General features: G+C 35.3%; 1 protein-coding gene across 3 annotated transcripts in view; it reads left to right on the top strand.

Moving 5' to 3' along the window:
* The window catches only part of LOC129731789 (probable serine/threonine-protein kinase MARK-A), a 402,244-nt gene that overhangs the window by 274,374 nt on the left and 101,114 nt on the right, over positions 1 to 26,756 (top strand). For all 3 annotated transcript variants that reach the window (XM_055692097.1, XM_055692098.1, XM_055692095.1), the window contains 3 exons: positions 2,441 to 2,547; positions 15,900 to 16,016; positions 16,305 to 16,451. In XM_055692097.1, coding sequence (XP_055548072.1) covers positions 2,441 to 2,547; positions 15,900 to 16,016; positions 16,305 to 16,451 — 371 coding nt within the window. The remainder of the gene's footprint in view (positions 1 to 2,440; positions 2,548 to 15,899; positions 16,017 to 16,304; positions 16,452 to 26,756) is intronic.

Raw genomic sequence — 26,756 nt, 5'->3', positions numbered from 1 at the left:
AGTGTCTTCGGCAAAGTTGTTAAGCAACAAAAAACCTACCTTTCTAAGTTTTAAAACGTATGGTTTAAACCTTTCTGAGCTCTCTAGAGAGCAAAATGCAAAAAAGTGGGTTTTCCCATACAAATTTGCATAAAAATTTGAAACGCAATGCGCCAAGCGGAGACAAAACCAATTAGCCTCCGGTAAGTTAAGTATTGTTTGGGGCCCAAATGGAACCAAAAAAAACTTGGTTCTGGCTTTGTGCTATCAAGTTTCATTTTTTCCATATAGCGATTCCCCACCCTACTAAATATATATTAACGTAACCAACCTGCGTTACTTCGCGGTAGAGCTCGACGCTTCACGGGAGCTCTATCATCGAAGAGGGGGCAGATGTAACGACACTCCGTAACCCTTCATAGTTTCCTACATAAGGCGGCATATTTAGAACCCGGAAAGAAGTTGGTCTTCCACTGTATTCTTTCCATGAGGGTAACAAACACCACTAGAACACGGCCATCAGCCGTTTGATAGGTCGTTGGGCGAACCGTTGTGGTCAAATGCTCGCACCAAAATACTATTACAAATTAAAGTCAGAAAGCGAAAAAATTCTTCCAATATATGACATGATTCAAAATTGAACTTATAATGACGCAATTAACTACAGAATTTAGATATGAAATCAATAAATAATTGATGATTATTGATTGGTCACTGGTGCAACTAATCCAAATTGATGAATAGTAATTAAAATACGCTCAGAAAATCGAAATTTAACTGATTCAAACTGTAATCAAACTAATTCTTTGTTCACGTTAAAAAATACCACGATTGAAATAAAAGAGAGAGAACTTTGAAGTTTGCCCTTTGGTTTAAATTAAACTAATATGAGTTAAATAATGACTGCTTTAAGCATTAAACTTAGATGCATATAAATGAAATGCAAGTGTAAGAGGATTAGAAAAATAAGTGAGAAAAAATCGTAGAATATAATTATTTATGATCCTACGACTGAATTCAAATAAAATAGTTTGAAGTGCAGAATGAACTTGTATCTGTTATTAAAATAATTCCAGTTGGTTTACTTAGCAATAATTTTTATGCAATCTAACATACCTAGAAATAGTACAAATTACAATAAAATGTTAGATTACTTCATGCTTGAAGATGGCTGTGAGAAAGTAAATGCGTCCGGCAAAAGGATAGTAGATTTTCTGTAACAGTTTTAGAAATACATGTACATAAATAAGGCCTCTGTTGAGCTCGAAATGATATCATTCCTACGCAAGTCCACTGCAGGGATTTATTCAACCGTTTCGTAGCTCGTGCTTGAGTGAAAGGGTCCTTTCGACTTTTACTAGTGGGTACTTTTTTCTTCAAGTAGCTTATGAATGTTGTTCTTTACGAACTATCAGACGCCGTCTCTCTTCTTTTCTATGTTTTAAAAATCTGTCTCGGCTTTTCCGTGTGTTTTCCGGGTCTGTTGGAAAGTCATGAAAATTTAAAAATCATGCTGCCATGCCAACATGTTTGAAATATAAAAAAAACAGACTTTTGAGATCTAGTTGATTTAAATAGTTTAATAATAGTTATTCATTACAATACAATCACAAAATAACCTAATACAAAAATAATATATAAACACTACGAAATAAAATGAACTAATTAGCTATATAACCAAATGAATTTCAATTTTTCAGTGGTCGGGTAGTTATATTTATAGAAATTAGTCTTCGATTGGGCAATGATGTCAGTTTCATAGAATAACTCCGAAGATATTTATTCAACCGTTTTATTTTCCGTGCATGACTGAAAGAGTTCTTTCGGCTTTCACTAGTGGGATCTTCTTCCTACAAGTAGCTCTTGAGTCTTTTTTCATGCGTTGAGAAAATTTGACTATCTTTCTGAATATTAGGCGTCTCTTTTTTTCTTTATCTCAAAGGAAAAAAAATGTTTTCATCTCTTTATTTTAGCATTAGATTGCGTGGGTAATTGCTAGACTTTTTTTGTTGTTGTTTGAAAATAGATTTCTATAATTAAAGCAAGTAACGTCGTACGACAAGGATGGAATAAACTAAATCGATAGTAAATTAGTTGACAACACCATGTTGAACCCGAATCAATCATATTCTTGATAAAAGCTCGAGTAAGATAACATTGCACCCGCATTCATTCACACCCTACGAAGGTGGTTTAACTATGATTAATGTTTCCCGAATACGACACCCAATTTCTACAGTATCAAAGAAACCACAATCTACCAAAATTCAACATCTTTTGCTACATCGCTATAAATCCGGGAATTGTACCGTCATTCCTTCTGGCCTTTCCTACAGGATGAACAAACAGCCGCCCATCATCCCGCAGCATTCCAGCATTCTACAATACACGCCTCACATTTCAATGTCATTTAATGCCATGTTCTTCTTGTTCTCTTTTTCCATCTCCTTCCACCCTCTAGGTTCGCCGTCGGTGATACACGATAAGAAGAAAATGCTCGACATCACCCGGGACAAACCGATCAAAATTGCTGTCCGGGTTCAGGTGCCTGTCAGAGATCATCCCAAGGTGAGTTCTGTTACCATTGCAAATTTTCCTCCCTACTTTCCCATGGTCCTTATTGAGAAGCAGAGAGACAGACTTACGATTGATGGAAACAAAAATTGAGGGGGAAAACCGCTGACTCGGACTCTTTCGATGGACTTTGTAGTTTTCTTTTTCTTGTTCGAAAAAAGGTGAAAAGGGGAAATGGAATACTTTGATGTCATCATTCGGCATTCGAGTGGAGCAGATCCTGGGGGGTGTGGGCGAAATTAAATATTTCATTCCTGCACGTTACCGGTCTCGGCCAGGTAATGGTGAAATAAAGATACTCGAGAGTGTCTCAGCACTTGAGTGCTGGCTGCCCAGATAAGCGTAGACGATAATCTTACGTAGGAGGACGCGTTTATCTACAGCCTCGCTTCGGGTGGATCCTTAGTAAACGAATGACATCGACAGGAAGGCGTTTCGACCCACCGTTTTCCCCAGGGTCCAATTCGAAGGAAAATCCTACCATACACACACACACACACGAGATACGACAAGATGAACGACAATTTGAAAGCAAGTCTAATTTGTTGGCAATTGCCACCGCCGCCGGCGATACCGAAGGTGTAGGTAAAGTCGTAAAAATAAAGGAAAAAAGGCCCACTGGAGACATGTTTTAAGAGCGGGCGAAGCTCGAAAGTTACTCTAAACGCAGCCTGTATGGGCTTCGAAATGGCAAAAAACCACGGTCAAGATAAAAGAGTGCGGTTTTTCACTCTTTACGGTACAGATTTTATTCCGATAATATTTTTCTGTAAAGTGTCGAATGGCGAATTCAAAATTTACCACATGGGTATTTCAAGCGTGACAAAGGTTGGGCACTTTCAGTTCCACCATGTCTCAAAGAGTTAATGGGGTTCTCCACAAAACTCTTGGACAAACTTTGGTACCATCCACTTTAATCTTATGCCGGTTCAGCTACCCATTATCCCTGTTCTCTTCAGGTGGCGACGATAAACTGATGACATAATATGACTGAGAAGTCCCGCAACGTGGACTGCCAATTCATTGCGTGGGAGCAGCGCCCAAATCCGATCACTGCGGCAGCGGTCTTCCGAAAGGATAACATCTGCAAAAGGGGGGCCACCTTTCCGAGTGCCCCCTCGCACAGCTCATGGGATTATTGTTCTTCTGTTCCCTGAAACTCGAACAATACAATGGCGTCTCAGTCTTCTTTGATGATTAAGCAATCGATAGGCTCTAGCGACGCAAAACCAGAATCCATCGTTTGTCGCTTGAAAGGAAACGTTTCTATGCTGCCGGATTCCGGCTGACCAGAAGCAATTTGTTGTGCAACCAACACAAAGGAAGGTACCTTCCTCATGGAACGGATGCTTAACCAGCCTTTGTTTGTTCCTTCCAAAGGGGTTGATCCCCCCCATTCCCCGCTCATCTGATTGGTTTACGTGTCACATCAATCCCGAGCGGCTGGCTGTCGGTGTTGGTTTGAGACAGGTTCAACAAATACTTGCTTGATTGAGGTTTTCGTCGATCCCTTTTCTCGCTGGACGTCCGATTGCGAAATTTTTCGATTGAACTGCCGGGTGATTAACATTGTTGGTCTGGAAACCTCGGAATTGTTTGGGTTGTGTTGTAAAAGTTCGAATTTTACCGCTCTGGTAAGGCACAACTGATTTGAAGAGTATCTTTCAATTTCATTACAGAAAGTGGCAGCAAATTTCAGTTGCAAATTAAAAGCCGGGAATCAATCATTCGCTACGGTGTTCCGGTTTGTGCAATTAAAAACTACCAAGCAATTAAATCCGGGTTTTATTGGACAAGCTGTCATAAACGTCTTCCATTTTTCTTCCATCACGATACAAAGCGCGCTATCGAAATAGAATAAATTTGAAAGTTGTCTCTAGAATTGAAAATCAATTCGGTGCAGATGAAAATATATTCCATTCGTTGACGATGCAGGAAATGCTCTAACCAAGTTTACTGTGTTCGATTACCAGCTCATCTCGTAACTGACAGAAATTATTCTCACCAGCGCACAGAGTTTCATTGTGTGTTCTAAATTGATAGCGTTCTCACATTTGATTTTAGTCATGTACTTTATTGGGAGAAGTATTTTTATTTGCTTCTCTTAAAATGGACAATTTAGTGATTACTCCACCTAAAGTAATATGACCAATAGTGCAGTGAGATGCATGTGCAGTGAGATGTTGTAGCAGATGATGCTTTTGCTAGGAGTTTGTAGAGAATGTCAAATTACTATCTCTTCTATCAAAAAAGATATGAAGAGTTTTCTACGGAAAGCTCAATCAAATAATGATATCCAAGATTTAGTACCTATTTTGTAGCTTCTATAAAGTTATCAGCCACACAGAAATATACGTTTATGCTTAACTATAAAATAAAAAGAGATATTCAACCATTACTGGTTTTCCAAAGGCTAATTGAATTTTAAATATCTCATTCGAGTGCTTGGTATTCCGATGCCACGTTTATTCTATTTTCCGAAAACACGTTTATTCTATTTCCAAAATAATATAAAATCATTTGTTTCCTAGTTTTCTATTACTGAAAAATCTAATTTGGCGCCATTCATCAGATCAGTGCTTGTGTTTCTTTGCGAATTTCAGTTGGTTCGTTGTATGTTGGGGTGTAGATTAGTCTAGGTTTTGCTTTCGGTTTTGTCAATTTAATGAATGTGGGTGCGTTGAGAATGAGTTGAAAATTTTTGTACTAAAAGATCAATTTGATGATTTATCAGGTGGAAACTTAAATGATTTATGGTTGCTTATCCCCGAATTCGTTTTTTTTTTTGTCTTGTGATCAACTTTGAATTTCCGATGTTATATGCTTTAGCTCCATACTTCCCTAGATTAAAAAAAAAAACTATCGAACTATCTCCGACCTGTTGATCATACGGATAATCTTGTCTTTTAAACATCCGGTATCCACCAGTGTTTTCCACGAACTTGAAGAAAAATACGCAATTGCGAACTCCTTGGCTTTCGAAAGAAAATTAGTTTCAAACACTTACTGCGCCTGAACGAGCAAATCAAAATCGAAAAAAACACGCTCAAACGCAACTCAATTCAACAAAGCTAGTGATCTGATGCAGAGTGTTTGAACATGTAACAAGATATCACTACTAATATGTATGGTATTGGGTTATTTTCACTAAAACAAAAAAAAAAGAGCAGCCATTTTTGTTGATGCGGTTGAGCGAATGTACCGCACTGTACACCGGCATTTGAAAACTAGGGCTTCATCTTTGGCCTTGTTTTGTTCTATATTCTATGCTCTTAGACTTTAATCTTTAATCTTTGCTCTCTATTCTTTGCTTTCCATTCTCTGCTCTTTATTCTTTCCTTTAAATTTTTCGCTCTGAATTCTTTGCTCTTTGTTCTTTGCTCTTTCTTTTTCGCTTTTATTTTTTGCTCTTTATTCTTTGCTGTTTTTTCTTTGCTCTTTATTTTTTGCTCTTTATCCTCTACTCTTTATTCTTTGCTTTTTTATTTTCTGTTCATTCATTACTCTTCATTCTTTGCTCTTTATTCTTTGCTCTTTATACTTTGCTCTTTATTATTTGATCTTTATTCTTTTTTTTTCCTTGCTCTTTATACTTTGCTACTTATTCATTGATCGTTAGTCTTTACATTTTATTCTTTGCTATTTGTTCTTTACCCATTGTTTTTCTCTCTTTGTTCTTTGCTATTTATTTTTTAGTTGTTTTTCTTCGCCTTCTTTTTTTGTCTCTATTCTATGCTGTTTGTTCTTTGGTCTTTATTATTTTCTCTTTATTCTTTACTCTTAATCTTTTGACTTTTGTTCTTTGCTTTTTATTCTCTGCTACTCATTTTTTGTTCTTTATTTTCTGTTCTTCAATTTCTGCCTTTCTTTTTTGCTCTTTGTCCTTTGTTCATTACTCTTCCCCTTTATTTTCTGCTCTTCATCCTTTGCTGTTTATTCTTTGATTTTTATTATTTGCCCATTATTCTCTACTCCTAATCTTTTGTTTTTTATTCTTTGCACTCTATTTTTTGCTCTTTATTCATTGTTTATAACTATTTGTTCTATTTTCTCTGCTTTTTATACTCTGCTCTTTATTCTTTGCTCATTAGAGAAAGGAGCTCTTTATCCTTTGCTCTCTAGTTTGTGCTTTATATTATTTTGCTCTTTATTGTTTGCTTTTCACTCTCCGCTGTTAATTTTTTGCTCTTTTTTCATGCGTTTTGTTCTTTACTTTTTAGTATTTGCTCTTTATTCTTTATTCTCTGCTTTTAATCCTCTGCTTTTAATTCTCTGCTTTTAGTTCTCTGCTCCTTATCCTTCGCTCGTTATTCTTAGCTCTTTATTTTTTGGTTTTTATTCTTTGCTTTTTATTTTTTACCTATTATTCTTTACTTTTTAGTCTTTTCTTTTTATCGTTTATTCTTTGTTATTTATTTATTTCCCTTTACTTTCTATCCTTCATGCTAAATTGTTTATTTAATTTGTAATTTTCAAATTTGAATTTGGATTTTCAATTTTAGGTTTCGATTTTTATTTTTATTTTTTAATTTTGTTATTTTAGAGATTCGATATGTCTATGTTGGGTTGAATTTTCGAATCCAGGGTTTGATAGGGTATCGAACGTCTTCGTCAGTGGCTTTCTTCGGCCCCTATTTGCATAAGATTGCTGCAGAAAAACTGCCGAAGAAAACCACTGACGAAGCCGTTCGATACCCTTTTTAAAATTTTTGTTTTTAAAAGTTGAATTTAGAAGGATATAGAACGCAAGTTAATGATTGAAGTAATGGTGCTCGAGGCTTTCAAATTAAGAATTATATTCGGGATTTGATGTTTAAGACTTGAAATTAACATCTGTTATAATTTGAATTGCACTTCGAATGCTATATTTGGAATTTGTGATTCAAAAATTTCAAGTTCAAAAGCAATGAGTCTAGATTTCGCATTTGAGATGGTTGATATAATATTGAGCATTTGGATTCAGGATTTAGAAATTCAAATTTGAGATTTAGAATCCAAAAGCTCAGTTCTAGGATTCAAGCTTTAAGCACAGACTAACAGACGTAACACTGGAACCTAGCTCCATCACCACAAAAAAACGACCATTTCAAATTTCTAATTGAATAACAGTCATCACGCGCTAACGCCGTCTGGGGCGGTGTCATGCAGTCTCATACATACTTTGTTGTTCCCCATTTGACACATGCAGTAACGCTGGCGCTGATGTCGAAACACATGACGCAGCGCGAATACCACAGCAGTGTTACTACATAAAGTACTGGAATCATCCGAACGGTGATTTTATTGAAAAATTGTTCGGAGTGTTATGTCTGTTAGTCTGTGCTTTAAGATTGAGATTCTAGAATTGGGGTTCAGAAATAGTTATTTAGATTTTCAATCTCTGTTTTCTGATTTTCGATTTCTAAATTTGGAAATTTGGTATTCAGCATTTGAATTTTAGGGTTTGGAATCTGGTTTTGGAAATAAGTGATTTCAAATTCTAGACTAAGGTTCGGAGTTAGGTATTCCAGATTCTGAATTCAGGATAAATCGGCTTGGATTTTAAAAGTTAGGATCGATACCAGTGATCAATGAATATGAAATTTGACATTTAGTACTAAGCTTTGAGTTTGGGGATTTGAAGTTTTCGATTTTGGACCGATAATTGTTGTTTTGAAATCGAAATTGGGGCCTTAAAATTCTCAATTTGTGATTTGGAATTTGAAAACGGAGATTTTTTGATTCAGGATTTAAGTTTTGGTTGTAAAATTTGAAAATCAAATTTGAAATTTGGAATTCGATACACTGGGGTCGCTTTTTACGCGGGTTGTTTTCATGCGTTTTTTTTTGAACTGGATATTTTTATAACGCGGATTATTTTTACTCGATTCGGAAGATCCATTGTACTCGGTATCATATAAGTTGAGTATAAATATATCCAATCCAATCTTTTAAATGCGGTACAACCAACCGCGAAAAAAGCGTCCCCAGTGTAAACGTGATTCTAGGATTTGATTTTAAGTGCTACGAGTTAAGAATTTGGATTCGAGATGTTGAATTTTAAGTTTGTTATTTAGGGTTCAGGATTTGAGAATAGAGATTTGGAATTTGGGGCGCAAGTTTCAGGATTTGGGATATAGAGTTAGGATTGAGAGGTCTGGATTAAGTGTTTGAGAATGCTTATTTTCAATATCAATGTTTCCTGATCTTCGATTCTCGGTTTTCGATATCAGTTATCCACTTACTGTTTTTTGCTATCCTAATTTGTGAATCGGGATTTCGGATTCGGGTTTTGAAATTGGAGTTAATTGATTTTGCTTTCAAGATTGGTGTTTATGATTTAAAATCCAGAACATGGAATTTGGAATTGAAGATTTGAAAAATGAATTCAAATGAATTGTTCCAAAAAATTATTTTAGGAATTGAAACTTGAATTTCAATTGTCGAAATTTGGGATTAGGAATCTGTTGTTTGGTACTTCGGAATTCAAGAATTCAGGTTTGAGTTCTATGAGTTTTAAGTTTGAATTCAGGATGCTGGAATTGAAATTTTAGATTTGTAATTTAGGATTCAAGCATCTTAGAATTTAAAAGTTAAGTTTAAGAATGTGGAATTAAGATTCACAATCCGGGTTAAGTGGTTCAAAAATAATTAGCTGGATACTCGATTTTTGTTTTCTGGTGTCCTATTTCGAGTTTTGTATCTCGGATTTCCAGCTTCTGATTTTTGATATCTTCTTCTTATTTTTGTATTCTAATTTCTGGTTTTTGATTTCTCATGTCTAAGTTTACAATCATCATTTCTTATATTTCATTCCTGAATTTTCATTCGTGATTTTTCTGATTTTTATTTTTTGTTACCCATTTCTCCTTTCTTATTTCACATATCTCATTTCACATTTTTCGTTTCTCATTTCTCATTCTCCATTTCTTATTTCTCATTTCTGATTTCTTATTTCTCAATTTTCATTTATCATTTCAAATTTCAAATTTCTTATTTATTTTATAATGTTTCTCGTTTCTCTTTTTTCATTTCTAATTTCTTACTTCAAAGTAAGCATGTATTAAATTTTTATCCTTCATTAATTATACAGGTCGGACTCGATTATCCGGAGTTTTTAAAAACATTTCGCTCCGGATAATCGAGCCATTTTTTTATTTTTCAATTTTTAATATCTCTCATCTAGAGCAGTTAGTTTTTTATTGAAATATATTGTATACAATACATGTGCCGACTAAATAAACTGAAAAATGTCTTTAGACTGTTTGTCGGCCCGACATTTTCAAACCCGAACCCGGGTGTGCGAAATTTCTCGAAATCTCGAGTTTCTCGAAATTTAATGAAATTTATCGAAATTGAGAACACATTTTTTCTACAAATAATATCAACTTATGATTTCTCAACCAAATTTTCTGCTGTTATAAGCTCTAATTTAGGTCTGGAGTTGCTTCTAAATATAAGGCCTTAAAAAATTTTAAAAAAAGTCTAGGGTTTAATATATTTTTCCTAATTTCCAAAATTTTCTTAAAAAATTTTCACTCAAGTAGACTCTAAACATCTCTAAACCTCCTTTTTAAATACGAATCAACGAAAAAATGGACCTAAAATTCATAAATTTTAGTTATTTTATGAAGAATTTCGAGAAAAATTTTGTAAAATTTCAGGAACCTCGAAATTTTACACAGCGTTAGTTCTAAATGCTGCATTGATCATTGCCATTATATTACAGGAATATGTTCCGGCCGTAAATTCGAAATCGGCTGACCATTAGTGGTTGTCCTCATCGGCAACAAAAAACCATAATACATTGCTCTTAAAGGTTGTAGAGTAAGAATCGGTTAAAGGAACGACCAGGAAACTGCTAGAAACGAAGTGCCTAAACAGAACGGTGCACTGTTGTTACAATTTTGAACAAACCCGAAAGTCCACATTATAGAAATACAGGAAAAACATACTCCGGATAATCGAACCATTTTCTCCGGATAATCGAGCCCTGGATAATCGAGCCCTGGATAATCGAGCCCCGGATGATCGAGTCCGACCTGTATGTCATTTCCAATTTCTCATTTCTCGTTTTACGTTTCTCATTTTTCATTTCTTATTTCTTATTTATCATTTCTCATTCCTCATTTCTCATTTCTCATTTCTCAATTCTCAATTCTCATTTCTCATTTCTCATTTCTCATTTCTCATTCCTCATTTCCCATTTCTCATTTCTCATTTCTCATTTCTTATTTCTCATTTCTCATTTCTCATTTCTCATTTCTCATTTCTCATTTCTCATTTCTAATTTCTAATTTCTCATTTTCAATTCTCATTTCTCATTTTTCATTTCTCATTTCTATTTTTTCTATCTTTTCATTTAAAATTCCTCATTTCTCATTTCTCTTTTCTGATTTCTCAACTCTCAGTTCTCATTTCTCATTTCTGATATTTAATTTCTAATTTCTAAAATTTTATTTTTATATCTCATTTCTCATCACGTTTCTTATTTCGCAATTCTCATTTCCCATTTTTCTCATGTAATTTCTCGTTTTTCTACTCTCTTTTCTCAGTTTTTATTCCTTAGTACTCGTTTCTAATTTCCCGTTTTTTCATATGTCATCTCTCATTTCTCTTATGTCAATTCGCGTTTCTCTCTTTTTTAATATCTCATCTCTCATTTCTCATTTTTTATTTCTTATTCTTATGTCGTTTCTCGTTTCTCTTCTCTCATTTCTCATTTTTCTTTCCTCATCTTGCATCTCTCATATTTCATTTCTTATTTATTATTTCTCTTCCCTTATTTCTCATTCCTCGTTTGTTATTTCTCATTCCCCATTTTTCATTTCAAATATTTAAAATTTTTGTTACCATTTCTTTTTCTCATTTATCTTTTTTTAATTCTCTTTTTTCACTGATAAGTGGCGCTAAGTAATATTCTCCGATGAAGAAAAGTTTAATCTGGATGACCCTGATTGCTAAAGGTAATATTAGCATGATTTGAGAGGTGGAGATGTCACGTTTTAGGAGAAACATTGGTAGCAGAACAGCAATGTTAAGGGGTTCATTTTTTTCTGACTCTAAGTTACTATTCTGCTGGATTTTCATCGCGATCTCGTATAAGACATTTTTATAATTCATTTAGACGATCGAATGGCCGATTCGGCCATGATCCATGGATCAGTTCATGTATTGCGTTAATGAAAGGCACTATTCTCATAGGGTCGTCCTGCACTTCGGATTCTGATCCGATTAACAACCTCTGGGCAGGGGAAACAATGTACCAAGCGATGAGAGTTTTATTCTGCCTTCGAAAGCGTTCTTTTGTGACAGTAGTGGTATCTGCATAATCAAGACAAAATATGTTTGCAACTATGACGTTGCCGTCTAGTTTCCCATAGACGAATATTTTTTCTTTGCCATTCACCTTATTTCCGTGTTGACGATGGCATATATGGTTGTATATAACATTAGGTATGCGATACACACATCATTCAGTACACAGCCGCTCTATTGCCGAGTTTGCTTTTCTTTGCACGAATACTGTCGGTAAGGTGCCGAGCAGTCCATATTTTATCATTTACGCTTATTCTTCCTACAGCCTTTTTCAACAGACATTAAGCAAACTGGCACCAAAACGCACTGATTGTGTAGTGCTAACACAAACGGCTGTATTAAAAACAGCTTGTATAAAAACAGCTTTTTCTACATTCGCTATTCTAAAGACATCCTCCAAATAATGTCGAATCGACACACGAAGTATATTTTCCTCGTTTCCTTTCGTGATACTATGTTGCCATCACGATTTCAATCCGACTCCTAGCGTGGATTTGTATCACGTACAAACTGCAACAGAAAAAACATTCTGAGTAGACAGTACAAAAAAAGCTGTACTTTTGGGATGCTTGCCTCTGGTGCACAGTAGCTTCTAAGGTTTACGCAAATGGACGTGAATGAACTAAAAAATTTGCATTGAGCAGTGCTGGAATCAAATCTACCAACATATGATTCACAACAACGTCAAATCAATGGCCAACAGAACAATCAAAACTATTGAACGTGGTTTATTTTTGGGGAAACGGTGGTACACATTTGGGCACACGTAAATGAACAATTTTGAGAAAAAACATATTGCTTTTATTGAGAAATAGTTATATTTTCAGAGCGGCTAAACGAATGTATCAGAATATACATTAGATATCGGAAGATATCTGATATCAGGAATCGGAAATCGTTTATGATAAATTGATTTGACAACAGAAATCGTAAATCAAATTAATGATTTCTGATTTTAAAATCTCGGAATATTTACTCAAATTTAACTTAACTTAACTTTACTTAACTCTTGGTCGCAAATCGTAAATTCCAAATCCAACATCTAAAATCCTAACCTGAAACTCATTGAACTTAAATCCGAATTTCTGGATTTCTCTGTTTAAAATTTATATTCCAGACCCTGACACTGAGCTCCAAAATTCTAAATCCCAATTATAGAATCACTAATTCCAAATTTTCAAATCCTGAATTCTGCAAAAAACAAATTTTGAATCCCAAGTTCCGGCAAATTAAAAATTAACATGTTTGAAATTCCGGACTTTTTATTTTCAATACCAAGTTTCTGATCTTTATATCCCAAGTTTTTGATCCTGAATGAAAATTCGCCAACTCAAATTCGCAAATCCCTCATTTCGAATTTTAAACCTCAAATCCTAAATTCCAAACACCAATTTAAGATCCGAAATCAAAAACCTCAAATCCTAAACTTCAAATCCAGGATTTAAAATAACGAACCTCAACTTACGAATCACAAATGCGATCTTTCTCAAACCCTGAACCTGAAACCTGAAACAAAAATTTTCCTATTTCACAAATGTGTGTCCCGAATTCTAAATTTGAAATCTGAAATTTCAAGCACTCCCAAACACAAATTCGAAGTCACACATATCAGGTCTGAGAAAACCGAAAATTCCAAATACCTAAGCCCAAATCCGAAATCTTGAATCACAAATTCTAAATCCAAAATTCCGAGCACCAACTGATGAACTACAAATCAAATCAAAATCAAAATTAATTAAATCCTCAACAGAATCCCTATTAATCATTTCTGCATTCCGAATTCCAGATTCCGAATGCCAAATTCTAGACCTGAAAAATGAATCCATTCAAAAATTTAAAATTTAAATTTTTTAGTTTTAAAATATAACTCTAAACTCTTAGTAATAAAATCTGAATTTTCGAATCCAAATTCTAAATTCGAAATTATAAGTAACAGATTTCAAATCTCTCAAATTTTTATTCCCAAGTTCTAAGCTCCAACCCCAAGTTTCCGAAATCCCAAACACCAATTTTCCATCCGGAATCAAACATTTCAAAATCCAAATTCGAAAGCTCGATTCGAAAATTCCCATTCTAAAATCCTAATTTACAATTTAAAAATCTCAACATCTGAAAGCCAAATTTCTAAACTCAACTTGCAAATCACAAATCCCAGATTCCAATTTACAATTTCTTTATCCCAAACTCGCAAATCTTCCCGAATCATTAATTGACTCACAAACCCCAAATTCCTGACATAAATCTAGAGTTTTGAATCTCAGACCTTGAATTTGAAATGTCAAGCAAAATTTCCCAATTTTTAAGCTGAATCAGAAATCCTTTATCTGAAATCTTGAACAGACAATTTCGTGTTTTAGTTTTTAATTTAGAATCCCCAATTAAAATTCTTAAATTCTAAGTCTCGAGTGAATCTCAAAAATTGAATCCCTGACAATCCCCAAACTTAAATTCCAAATTACAACTCCGGAATATCAGATTCCATATTTCTAAAGCCTAATTCCAAAAACCTGTTTTTTCAAAATTTTTACTCTTTTTACTTAATCTTTTTTAAATTCCTAGTTGTTTAAAACCATTTAGTTTTTCGGTTTTTACTGTTTATATGTCTGTTTCAAAAGTTCGACAAAACGAGTACCATCAATTTTCTTCAAGTTAAACTTGTCTCGATGCTAGAGGCAAACAAATTGCGATGTCAAAAGTCACAGTGCTACATCTCTCCCACGGCTGCTACTATTGAACACAAAGAATATCAAAGTTCAAAACGTTCGAGCCGGAATCAGTGAGCGCAAACTATCATTACTAGCTGGCGGCGATGAGACTGGCAGCAAAGGACAGCGATCGAGTCAGCGAGCCGAAAACAATGACAAATACGGTGCAATCTATCCTCGGGAATGGATAAAACGTGCCAAAATTTATCAACAAATATGTCGATCCTCGGGAGCCAGGCTTCCGCGCAAAGTCACGATTCGAGTTGCAGAATTTTCATTTTTCGGATTTCCCGCGCACTATCGTGTCTCGGGTATGGAATGACGCGAACGACGCGCAGAAATATCTACCAACGACGACAGGAAAGCCGAATTCCTTCCGGGGGGAATAGGGGACATCGCACCAAAGAGTTTGCACTCCGGTGATGGTGCAAAATTCTATCACGGCTTCGTCAGCTGCATTCGTAATATTTCTTCGACAAGAAGCGTTGCAGCTGTGAATTCTAATGGGTGGACTCGAGTGCCTGCGCTCGGGAGAGTATTAAAATAGTTTATCGCTCAATAACTCTTTTCATTAGGACTCTTTAAGAGTAAGAAACATCGAACAATGGGGTTTTCATTACGTACAGCTCTACCACGAACGGTCATTATCGGTCATTATTACATAAAAGCAGCACATCGTCCAGCGGTGGATGCTTGTCATCATTCCGTCCCATGATACACGACGCACCTCTTGCTTGCTTCGCTTTCGGGCGACGATGAAGCAGAACATTTTTCCGTCATTTTGGACAGCCTCCGACACAACCTTCTCAGATTTCGGTCATACTTTGTGGACTTAGTAACATCAGTAATTTGAGCCTTGTTTTCTTTTTTTGCTTTAATTACTGACTACTGAGAGGGTGTTACCAACTACATAAACGCGAGTTTGTGTGAAAACCCCCAATGTGGTTTCGATCTGCTGCACGTTCCGAATTAATTGCACATTAGTTTTAGGATTTCATTCTAGGATTCCATTTCCAAATCTATTTTTCTGTGTTTTATGAGATTTTTTTATTAGTGTATTGAAAAAAAAAACAATCAAATTTGAAATAAGGCAACGGGGTTTCCTGAACTAGTTTGGCTAATGTAAGTGCAGCAAATAAATAAGAATTTTATTTCGTCCAAGTACCGCTTGATTTCCGGAATAATCGAGTGCAAGTTTTTAATCTAGGTTCGCTTTCGGAACGCACAAAATAGAGAGAAAAAACCCGCTTCGGGAACAATGAAAACTTCCCAGCAGCATGCGATGTCTCTACTTACTAATGGCCCCTGTTCATAGTCTTTTCCATTTCCTTATCTTTTGTACAGTTCAACTTTGTTGGCAAGCTGCTTGGTCCGAAGGGAAACTCGCTCAAACGACTGCAGGAGGAAACAATGTGCAAAATGGCAGTACTTGGCAAAGGTTCAATGCGAGACCGGAAGAAGGTTAGTGTGCCGTTATCTTTTTATTTTGCTGTTGTTGTGATTCGCCTATTGTTGTTCTGTGGGGGTGCCCGGAAAATTGCATTATAAAATTGTTAGACATTAACTGTTGAAAAATGTTGAACTATATCATTACTGGGATTAGCTGTTTTTTTTTTAAACGGTTGATAATTTCGTTAAAAAAAAGCATCACCCAAAAGTTTCTCGCCATTTTAAACCCACTATGACATCGCTTTAAGGTGAAATTATTTATCTTCTCCACTTTTCCCCACTGCCATGCACTCACAACAGGAGGAAGAACTGCGACTCAGTGGCGACCCACGTTACTCGCATCTTTCCGAAGATCTGCACGTCGAGATTTCAACCTACACAGCTCCGGCAGAAGCGCACGCCCGCATCGCCTACGCTCTGGCCGAAGTTCGACGTTTTCTGGTACCGGTAAGTAATCGCTCTTCTCTTTGGCTCTCCTCAGCAGGAGTTGGCTCTGGAAATTTGATTAACCCACATTAGATGATGTTTTCATTCTCTGCATCCGAGTGTTATCTTCCGCGGAGTGGTGTCACTCGTAAATTCTGCCTTCTTCGACGGGTGGAAAATTAGTTTTAATCAATTGAGTGACGCAGAGTAAAAAGTTTTAAGTTACCCTAATGGATAGTGCGTTTCCATCCCATTCCGCGACAAAGAAGACGCACGGTATTTTAGCCCGTGCGTCGAACAACAGCAGCTAATTCCCAATGATTATTATCTGATATCCCTCCCTAGACAATCATCCAATTAGTGCGAGGTACAACGTTGAAAATTAGAAACGATTCTGACATCAACAACGAAATCGAACAATAAACCGTTAAACAGTGAGCAAGAAATCGATTCTCGTTGTGTGGGTGTATTTGGCATGTTTCATAGCACACATTTGGAGAATAATGACTTCATTTATCTGCCGCGTTCGGACAGAAAGTCACGGGTATTAGCATTGTTTGGCCATTGTACAACACGACATGACTCGACACGACGGCAATATGGCCTATAAACTGTAATGTGTTTCACGATGATGATGATGATGATGCTCATGGTTATGCTGATGCTGGTGCTGTCTATTACGAGCTTCCTTCAGAATTGGGCTGGAGTGTTTAAAATGGCTGAAAAGTACGTTCATAATAACGAGGGGGGACGAATGGCGGGTGTTTATTGAGGAAGTCTGCGGGACGAATATCAGCTGAAGTTCAACAGGACAGGAGACTAGTCTCACTTGTCGGCTTAAAGGTGTCCGCTTGCAAAGCCAAAAATGTATGTTTGTTGGGAGGAAAGCAAAAGGTAATTTGTTTTGATGATGTTTGCTCTTAGACAAACGGCAACAACTGTTACCAAATTGTTACTTATAGAAGTCTGGTCATATGATTTCTGGCTGGTGCAAGTTGGTGGTCTTAAACGTAGCAGATGTTAAGTTTTATTATTTTTGAGAAACATGTAACCTAGGATCATTTACAAAGCGATTACGATTTGTAATTAAGATTAAGTTGAAGCGCACTGTAAGGATGCTTTTTATTGAAAAACCTTTTCACAACCTGAAAACCTGCAACAGTTTTAAAACAAGCTTGAATCCAACTCGTTTATACACACATGAGAAAGAACAACATTTATGAAAAAACTAATGAGGAAACAAATAACTGAATGGGAACGAAAAAGAATGTTTCATATTCTCAATGTAGAACCTTTTTAGTCGACTTATCAAGAACAGTTAGTTTGACATAGAAAATGTTTTTTCCTCTTTAAAAGTACTGATATTAAAATTAAAAAAATACACTGGTTAACAAAAGTGAATGAAAATTTGCTCTAAAGCTCAAACTGGAAAAATGTAATATTATGGCCTTTTACCCATTCCCATGAGTTTCGGTAACCCTAGCGAGCTCGTAAGTGTGTCAAACGGCTGTTGATTAATTGTTCGTCGGGCTCGTCGTTTCTCCGTTTGTCCACGGGGAGAATGTTCCGAAGTTTCTGAACGATTTTATTTGTGAATTTTATAGCAAGCGGTTCACAAGTGCCAAAACCAGTTCCAGATTAATTATGATAAACTTTAAATATGGTCAAGAAAAGCAATAGAAGAAAACAACTTACTGTATCAAACTCGAAGTTACTGAGAGTATTAATTTTTCTACGCCGGATAACATTTCCAACTTTAGTCTAAAAATCTAAACTGCTGAGTTAAGTTTTACTCCGAACTACTCGAGAAAAATGTAAACAGTTTTATTTATAAAACTTGCAGAATCGACGAAATAAAATAAAAAGAAGGGATGAAAATTTAAAACACATTCATCGAGAATAACAGGCCTTAAAAGGTAAAACTATCAAGAAATAAGATTAATAATATCGCATAATTGGACTATGAAACAAAGGGCTTCAAACGGAATGAAAATGTGGTAGTAATGTGTGGAAATACGTTTTTTCTCAGTCAGTTTCTCACGGATTTCATGTGGTCCTGGGTCCATCAAAATGCGAAAATTGTGGTTTTTTGAAGCAAATTATTATATTTTATCTCGACCAATAAATTCCGTGAACAAGGCTAAATATCAGATGAAACTTTCAGTCTCAGTTCTAATCAAACTGACAATCGATCACTATCCCTTTTTTCTTCAACTCAGTCGGCACTTAAGTATACAAACGGTTTGATTTATAAACGATTTGTTGTTGTTTTCCTCGCTCAAATGCACACGCTATGACTCTCAGTAGTTACATATAAAAGCTAGCATGCAGAAATTTAGTGTTCATTGTTCATCCAATCACTGTTACTAGACGATGATTCATTCGATTAGTGTAACAAGTATGTTGATGAATTTTAAGTCATGTATAAATTTTTCGTCGATTTTAGAATTTATAGTTGATCTACAATAAGGATCATGGATAGTTGGCTGATTAGGCACAATAACACCTTGCGTACAAGTTAGCCGTTTCAATATTTACTCTTTCTTCAGGCTTTTATTCGCGATTACGCAATCCAAATCTCAAGCACGAATCAGGGATTTACTTGCTTGTTCTTCTTGAGAAAACCTAGACAGTGTAGGTAAATAAACTTGAGAATCTAATGGTGGAAAGAGATGATAACTTAAGCTTGAACTTGCTGTAGAAGTTCGTTATAAAATTTTCGGTTTTGAACGAAACTTCTCAATTCAGCTGAGGATCATTTCAAATTTGCTTCGATCATTGCGTATCGAACAGTGTGTGTTAGAGTGAGATTGTCTTTAGGTAAGCTTATTTTATCAAATGTTATTTATTTCAGAGTTAGAGAAGTTTAGTGGTGGAAACTTTGCAAGCGAGTTCGGTAAAGATAACGTAATGTTATGATTGAGTATTATCTGTAACAGTTGTACCTAACCACGTCGAATTAAAGTTATACAGTGCCTTTCCCTGTTTCAGAGTTATGTTCAGTATATTCAGTCAGTTCAGTATTTATCCCAAGCAGCACTTGTAACATCTTTTTAAATGATAATGTTCAACATTTGTTATAATCATGTTGTATTGTAGTTGCATGAAATTTTGCTGGTTGCTATATTGGAATCCTGAACTAATGCTCAACTCGATGTTGGTTTTAGGTAGTTTTAAGATTTTTCAACACATTATTCAGACATTCGCTACGTATAAGTATATATTTAGTGACGAGAAACATATTTTTCACAAATATGCTGCGCTTATTCTTTTTGGAACTTTATTTTTACTAATAAATAACAATATGGTTCAGATAACATTTAAAAGACGCGTAGTTAACAACAGCAACAGCAATCAACAATCAAATTCACATAAGAAGTTAACGATGGAGCAAATGGCCAGCAGTGGTTTTTCAGTTAGAAATAATAAAAAATTATGGAAAAGAATAAAACAGAATGGAAGTTTCAGGAGAAAAAAGTTGGAAATAGTGCAAGATAATAAAAAACATTCACCATCGTCACTGGTTTGTAGTGGATCTGTTGATCGAATCGAACTGTGTCAGTCTCCAGAATTCTCGTCTCAGGAAAACCCATCAGAAGTACAAGAATATCCAAGGGTCCCGGTTATCGTCGACAGACCAGAACATCACAAAGAAAATGTAACTGACGCTCTAGACAATGGGAGTAGTAGCGAAGAAGATTGTATCAGTAAAGTCAATGTATGCGGGCTAGAGCAAAATATGTATGATTTCCGCGAAGAATTACGAGATTGGGTTGTATCATATCAAATCAAGCACTCCGCTTTGAATCCACTACTTTCTACTTTACGACACCATATACCGGATAACGTTCTTCCTACGGATTCCAGAGCACTTGTGGAAACTCCAAGAAGAACTATTGTACAATCAATTGATAATCAGAATGGAAAATACTGGCATTATGGGTTGAAAAAAATTTTAACAGAAATTTTGACAGGTGTTGATAAATTTAACTCAACAAATTCACTCAACATTAACATAGATGGATTACCGGCCTCCAAAAGTTCCTCGATCTCTTTGTGGCCTATATTAGTAAATATTCATGAAATGAGACGAGATATTCCGCCTTTTATTATTGGAGTTTTTGCTGGAATAAGTAATTCTCACTTGTAAATGTATATTTTTTCAAAGTAGTTACCTAGTTTTATACAATTTAAGGTAAACCTAAAGATATCAATGCTTTTCTTGAACCTTTTGTTCAGGAAATTAATGATGTTCTAGCAAACGGTATAGTAGCTAATGGTGTAAATATATCATTTAAACTGAGGTGCTCCATATGCGATACTCCAGCCCGATCAATGCTTAGAGGTAAATATATAAAAATTCAATTTCATAAATAATTTGCATTTACTTTGTCTTTGTACAGGTGTGATTGGTCATAACGGGTATAGCTCTTGCTTGAAGTGTGCTACTGAAGGCGAGTATTCATTTACTGCTAACACGATGATTTTCCCGGAGTTAAATGCACAACTTCGCAATTATGAAAGCTTTCGTGCCAGGAAGTATGAAGGTCATCATAAATTTGATAGCGTTTTGCAAAAAATCAACGATTTAGATATGATTAAAGATTTTCCAATAGGTGATGCTTTACACCTGATTGATTTAGGTATTACGAAACGGTTTTTAAGTGGCTGGAAAACAGGAACAATGAACAATTATAAAGCTAAATGGTCAACAAAAGAAATTGAGCAGGTTTCAAACTTTCTTAAAATTACCAAGTTACCCAGAGAAATCAGACGTCAAGGTCGAGGCTTAGAGCATTTATCGCGTTGGAAGGGAACAGAATTAAGGTCATTTTTCATGTATACGAGTGTTGTTGTGATTAACAGGTTTTTTGTTGAAAAAGATATATATTTCACAATTTCCTTAATTTGTACTGCGCAATTCATATTTGTTCTAGATACGATCAAAGCAGGGATAACTACTGTATTGCACGAAATATGATATTTGATTTTTCAAAAGGGGTCAAAATACTATACGGGCCTCAAATGTTTTGCAGTAATATGCACAATCTGGTACATCTTGTTGACGATGTTGAGAGATATGGCCCACTTGAATCATTCGACGCTTATCCTTTTGAGTCTAAACTGTATAATTTGAAAAGAATATTACGAAGTGGCAATTTACCTTTGTCGCAAATTTCGCGAAGAATAACTGAAGAACAATCAATTACACTTAAAACAAAAACGATGCATTCTCGACGAAACAGGCTAAACCCAACTTTGAAACACCGCTGCTCAAACTTATGTGATGTTGATCCAAAAATTCAAACACTTTTAGATTTTTCCTTTCCGTCAGTCTATATCTTTGTTCATTTTGAAGATTTTTGTATTAATACTGAATCGTCTTCAGATAGTTGGATTTGTACGAAAGACTTTAAATTAGTCTCTGTAAAGTATATTATTAAAATGTCTACCGATAACTCTATTCAACTATGTGGAGCTTCTTTATCAAATATTAAAGATTATTTTTTTAAGCCTGTTCGATCATCTTCTTCACAGAATTATTGTTCTAACTTAACATTTAATGAACCTGCATTGTTTGATTTAAAAGATTTGTATTGCAAAATGGTAATGGTATGTACCCAAGACAACAACATGCCCAAAGCCGTATTTGTGCCACTTATTCATATAATCCAAGAGCACTCGTTTTAATTAATTCAAATTGTAAACTCTCGAAGCAACTCGCCTGAAAAAGACTATGTATTGTTTTTATTGAATATTTATTTGTTAAAATAAAATAAATCAATCAAACTTCAACTAAAAATTGCACACGCAGGCTTTTCTCTAGATTTCCAAACTTATTCGTCAAATCATCAGCGCTAAGATAAGTTTACCCTAACGCAAGGTGTCTAATGACACTAAATTTTAACAAAATTGATTGAGTAACAATTTTATTGCATTAGCGAACAATAGTCTGTTGACACATCTTCCAAATCCTGGTCGTTCGAGTGTACCACTTCTTCTGTGCTTGCGGTATGTAATAAATCGTTGATCTTTCTTTTGCGCTTACACGCAACCCGTTTCACTGATTGACCGGAGCCATATCGTTTCACCTCTGTTACTTTTGGTCTCAAAAAATCACTGAAAACCTTCTCGTTCCAATCCTTGGTGTATTCGAAATCTGCAGCTTTAACTACACGGTTCAAAAATTCAACTATGTGGGGAAAACTGTCCCTGAAACTTTTATTTTTCGTTGCTTCAATCGTATTTTGTTTAACACGACTGTTTCCTTTCCATGAATAATCCAATAAAACCGTGGGATTCATCAATTTTCTTATAACAGTTCGAAAAAAGGGAGCTCCTTCTTTTTTTCCTGTGAGATTATAGACTGTATGGAAATATCTGAAATATTTGCCTTCGAATTCTGTATTTTTTAGACACTCTTCTAGCGCGTGTAGCTCTTCATCAGTTTCAATTTTTTTCATGCTTTCGAATTCAGAAAATTTTCAGCTTTGGCTACATGTTCTTTTTCCCGTGCAGGCTGCTGATACTCCAAAAGTTTGTTTATATTTGCCATAAAGCAAAGTATTTTCTCCAAAACTGCTTGCTGTGTATCGATTTTAGCCTCAATTTGAGTCAACCTATCTGACTCATGAATTTGATAATATTGCTGATCGTTTACCTCATCGATATCGTTTGATTGATCTGTTTGTACTAATTCCGTCAGGCGGTTCATTGATACAAATAAATTCTGTTTCATCCTGCACATAAAATTCTGCTTGACTGGAATTTTCTATCTGAAAAAATAATTTAACTGTAGACAAAAAAAAAAAACAAAAAAAATCTTCCAAAACATACTGCAATCGAGTCCGCCTGATCGTTTGATGTATGAAAATTCCTATCCGCTTTACCCATTGCACCTTCTGGTATAACAATATTTGGTGTTGGATTTATTTCATTTAATTCGAGCTGTACATCAGTTATGCACAAATTATTCGCTGCCTGTTAAACAGAGTCTGATCAGAATGTGAAACGTAGAAAAATAAATCAAATGAAAATACCTTGTTTTTTGGCTTCAAGCTGTACAAATTCATTGGTATTTTTTCCAGCTTTTTCGGCGGTCGGCATCGCGTTCCTCGGCTCTGTTGTACGGCGTCGTCGGAATCCGTTATCTCTTCCAAATACTCAATTAGTTGCTCGGCTTGTTTATACGAAGAGCGATGTCCCAAAATTTTGCATTTTTGTGTTTTCCATTCCTTACCGGGATAAACCTGCTCATTCCTGGATAGAGTAATAAGGTTGTTCGATGGCCATTTCACGGTATCTTCCGACACCCAAAGCGAGGGAACAATAGTTAAAGCAGGTTTCGACAACAAAGTTTTTCTCGTTTGTACTACTGAAAACGCCATTTTGTACTGTGTCTGATTCGTACATCAGAATGTTTTTCCAGACAATACGCCAGTGCAACCAGATGTTTTCATTGCTCGTGAGCATTTAACTTTGTGTGTTTCACAAAAAATTGTTTTTATCTAGAATCATGCATGATAGGTTGCAAATAATTCAAATAGTTTGCAATCTTGCACGGTTTTATCTACAGAGAACAGAATAACAAGCAAATGATAAAAAGTGTGTGTGCACAAAAATAAACCTTCCGAATTAAACCTCTCGTCATGCTGTGATGCCGCTGCCGTCGACAGCACAGCAAATATATTTCAACGTCAGTACCAAAGAGAGTGAAGAGTACATACACTGATAAGCATGCAGATTGTATAGTGACATTATACTTTGGTAATATCAGCATGACGAGGGATTTATTTCGAGCGATATTTTGTGGCACGCACGCATAGTTTTAAAAACTTCATTCAGACTTTTTATGTGACGCTTGTTAATCTGTTCTATGTGTTTTAGCTGCGTAATGTCTACATCTGTCAAAATTTAGTGATGGTAAAATGAGAAACGAAGCAATTACAGTTAAAAAAAGTTTTAGAGTCACATCGATTTGCTTGATTGGTTTGATGACTTCGACAAAAATTAAGACAGTAATTTGAACAGTAACTTGATGTTCCGGTTTCTGTGCTGACATAAATTAAAGTATTGCAGTATTGTAAGGTAGTGTTCTGAATCTTAGTTAAAACTTCATGTTTTTATAACGCGGTTAGTAAACGATATAGCTACATTATGTTGCACCTCGTTATTCCGCGGATATATTATCTTGATAAATGCAACAAGAAATATAACTAAAGCAACATTGTGTTCGGCCATATTTTTTTTCTAAAAAGTAAAACCTTTTTAGAAATCCATTTTCAACTCAAATGTATAATACACGAATATTTTCCAAATAATCCTCAATGACTGTTTTTTCCAATGCTAGTATTTGATGAAAATTTGTTTACGGTTGCATATTTTCAATAAAAAAGTGTTTTCAAACTTGCAAAATAATATTTAAATCCTCGAGACCTTTCAAATTACCATTTAAAAGAGGCGCTTGGAGAAATGCGCACTAAAAGCTTCAATTTCACGATAAATTTTGAATCGCATAACGATTAACTTCTTACAGAACGAGATTTACTTAAGTTGGATTTCACTTCCATACCTAAGACTTTCAACAACGTAAATATGTCTATGCTACTTTGCATGATGCACCGCAAAAAAGGGAACACAAAAAAAGAAATTTTATTCTTCTTTTCTTAAATCCACGTACTCTATGATTCAACAGGTTATTGATGATTTGTGTTGGTTTGTTTCATTGATGGATATGAAGCAATAAAATATACTTGATTGTGGTTGTAGTTATGCAACATGATGTTATGGTTAACTAATTATTAACATGAATGACACTATAAAACTGTGTTATACTGATGTACACTGAAGCATCGTTGTGACTTTTGGTTACATATAGGCTCCACCTCTTGCGCTTTTTCAGTTACTTTACAGTTGAATTGAAGTAGTGGATGTAATTTTGCACCATTAACGCAAGTTGCATTAAGCGTAACGTTGCTTGCTATGTAACAACGTGTGCTGCTTGGGATTAGCCTAGCTCGCCCTGAGGCGGAGTTTGTGGCCGGGCAAGCCACAACAGGCAAGTGGTTCTCTTCGAAGTAGCGCTAAAGTCGCTTGCTTTAAAATAAGGAGAACGGGACCGCCGATTTGGGAGCGTATTTTGAGGCCGACTTCACCACCAGCAAGCAGAGCTGCGTCAATTTGCAGCGCAGCAGGCGGCGATTTCATATATGCCGCCGGTTTTGTATAACACTGACACAACTCAAAATTCATAGTTTCGAGAGAATTGTGCTTGAACTTAAGCGTTAAAATTACCTTTCCATTCTCAAAACAAACTGTCAATTATTAAGACTCCTAGTTTTCATTGAACTTGAATCTATTATTGGCATATTATAATATAGTTGTAGTTTTGCAATTTTTTATTGGGAAATTTTTAAGTAGTAAAGGCACCTCGGCACCTCGGTCTTTGTGGGATATAATTCAACAGTATCATTTGCCATAAAAAACTCATCCATGCACAATTTTGAGTTGTTGCACGAAATCGATGATATGTTTGTCTATTTTCGTGTTTTGCTGCAACAAACATTTATTCGGTTGGAGCCTGACACCGGCAAGGCAAAAAGTGGAACTTATTCCATAGCGCCTTTCACCTTCATCCTAGCTTTAAAGTGTCTTCGGAACGATTGTTTGTATGAATGACCCGCATAATCGCAAATTGTTAAAAAGTATGAAAAGTTTACTATACTAAAAATAAAAAAATACCTTTTTTGTGTTAAGAGATAGAAGAACAGTTTATTCAGCAAAGTTGTAGAAGATTCAAAAATATGAAACTTTGTTGAACAAACGAAAATCCTATCTTTTTTCGGTACAAAGTTATAAAGTATATTACATGAAAGTTACATGAAAGCTAGTTTTTTGTACTTAGCTTTTGTTGGTTACATTTTACACGAAAGTATTGTTCGGAGAAATTGTTAGGGCATACAAAACACATATTGTTGTCAAAGGTCGTATATCTCCAGGACTTTTCCCCACAAAGTTATACCATATCTTAGCTTATTTTTTCTATAATTTCAAGAACGTATAGGTTAAAAAGGGGCAAGTGAAATCATGTTACTTTTCCTTGAAGGTAAGCTTAAGTACTATAAAATCCTTAAGATTCCATTTGTCCCAATCCACCCGTATTAGTGTACGGCGAGCATATGTTACAGTAGGTTTTCATGTATCAAAAATACAAACTTTTTTGTGTTAAGAGATAGTGGAATGGTTTATTTGGCAAAAATATGAAATTTTGTTGAACAAAAAAAATTTCTATCTTCATTGAGTACAGAGTTACAGCGTATATTCTAT

This window comes from Wyeomyia smithii, chromosome 3, assembly GCF_029784165.1.
Source record: "Wyeomyia smithii strain HCP4-BCI-WySm-NY-G18 chromosome 3, ASM2978416v1, whole genome shotgun sequence".
Classification (NCBI taxonomy): domain Eukaryota; kingdom Metazoa; phylum Arthropoda; class Insecta; order Diptera; family Culicidae; genus Wyeomyia; species Wyeomyia smithii.
Note: the sequence above shows the minus strand (reverse complement) of the source record. Positions and strands in the feature narration are given on the sequence as shown.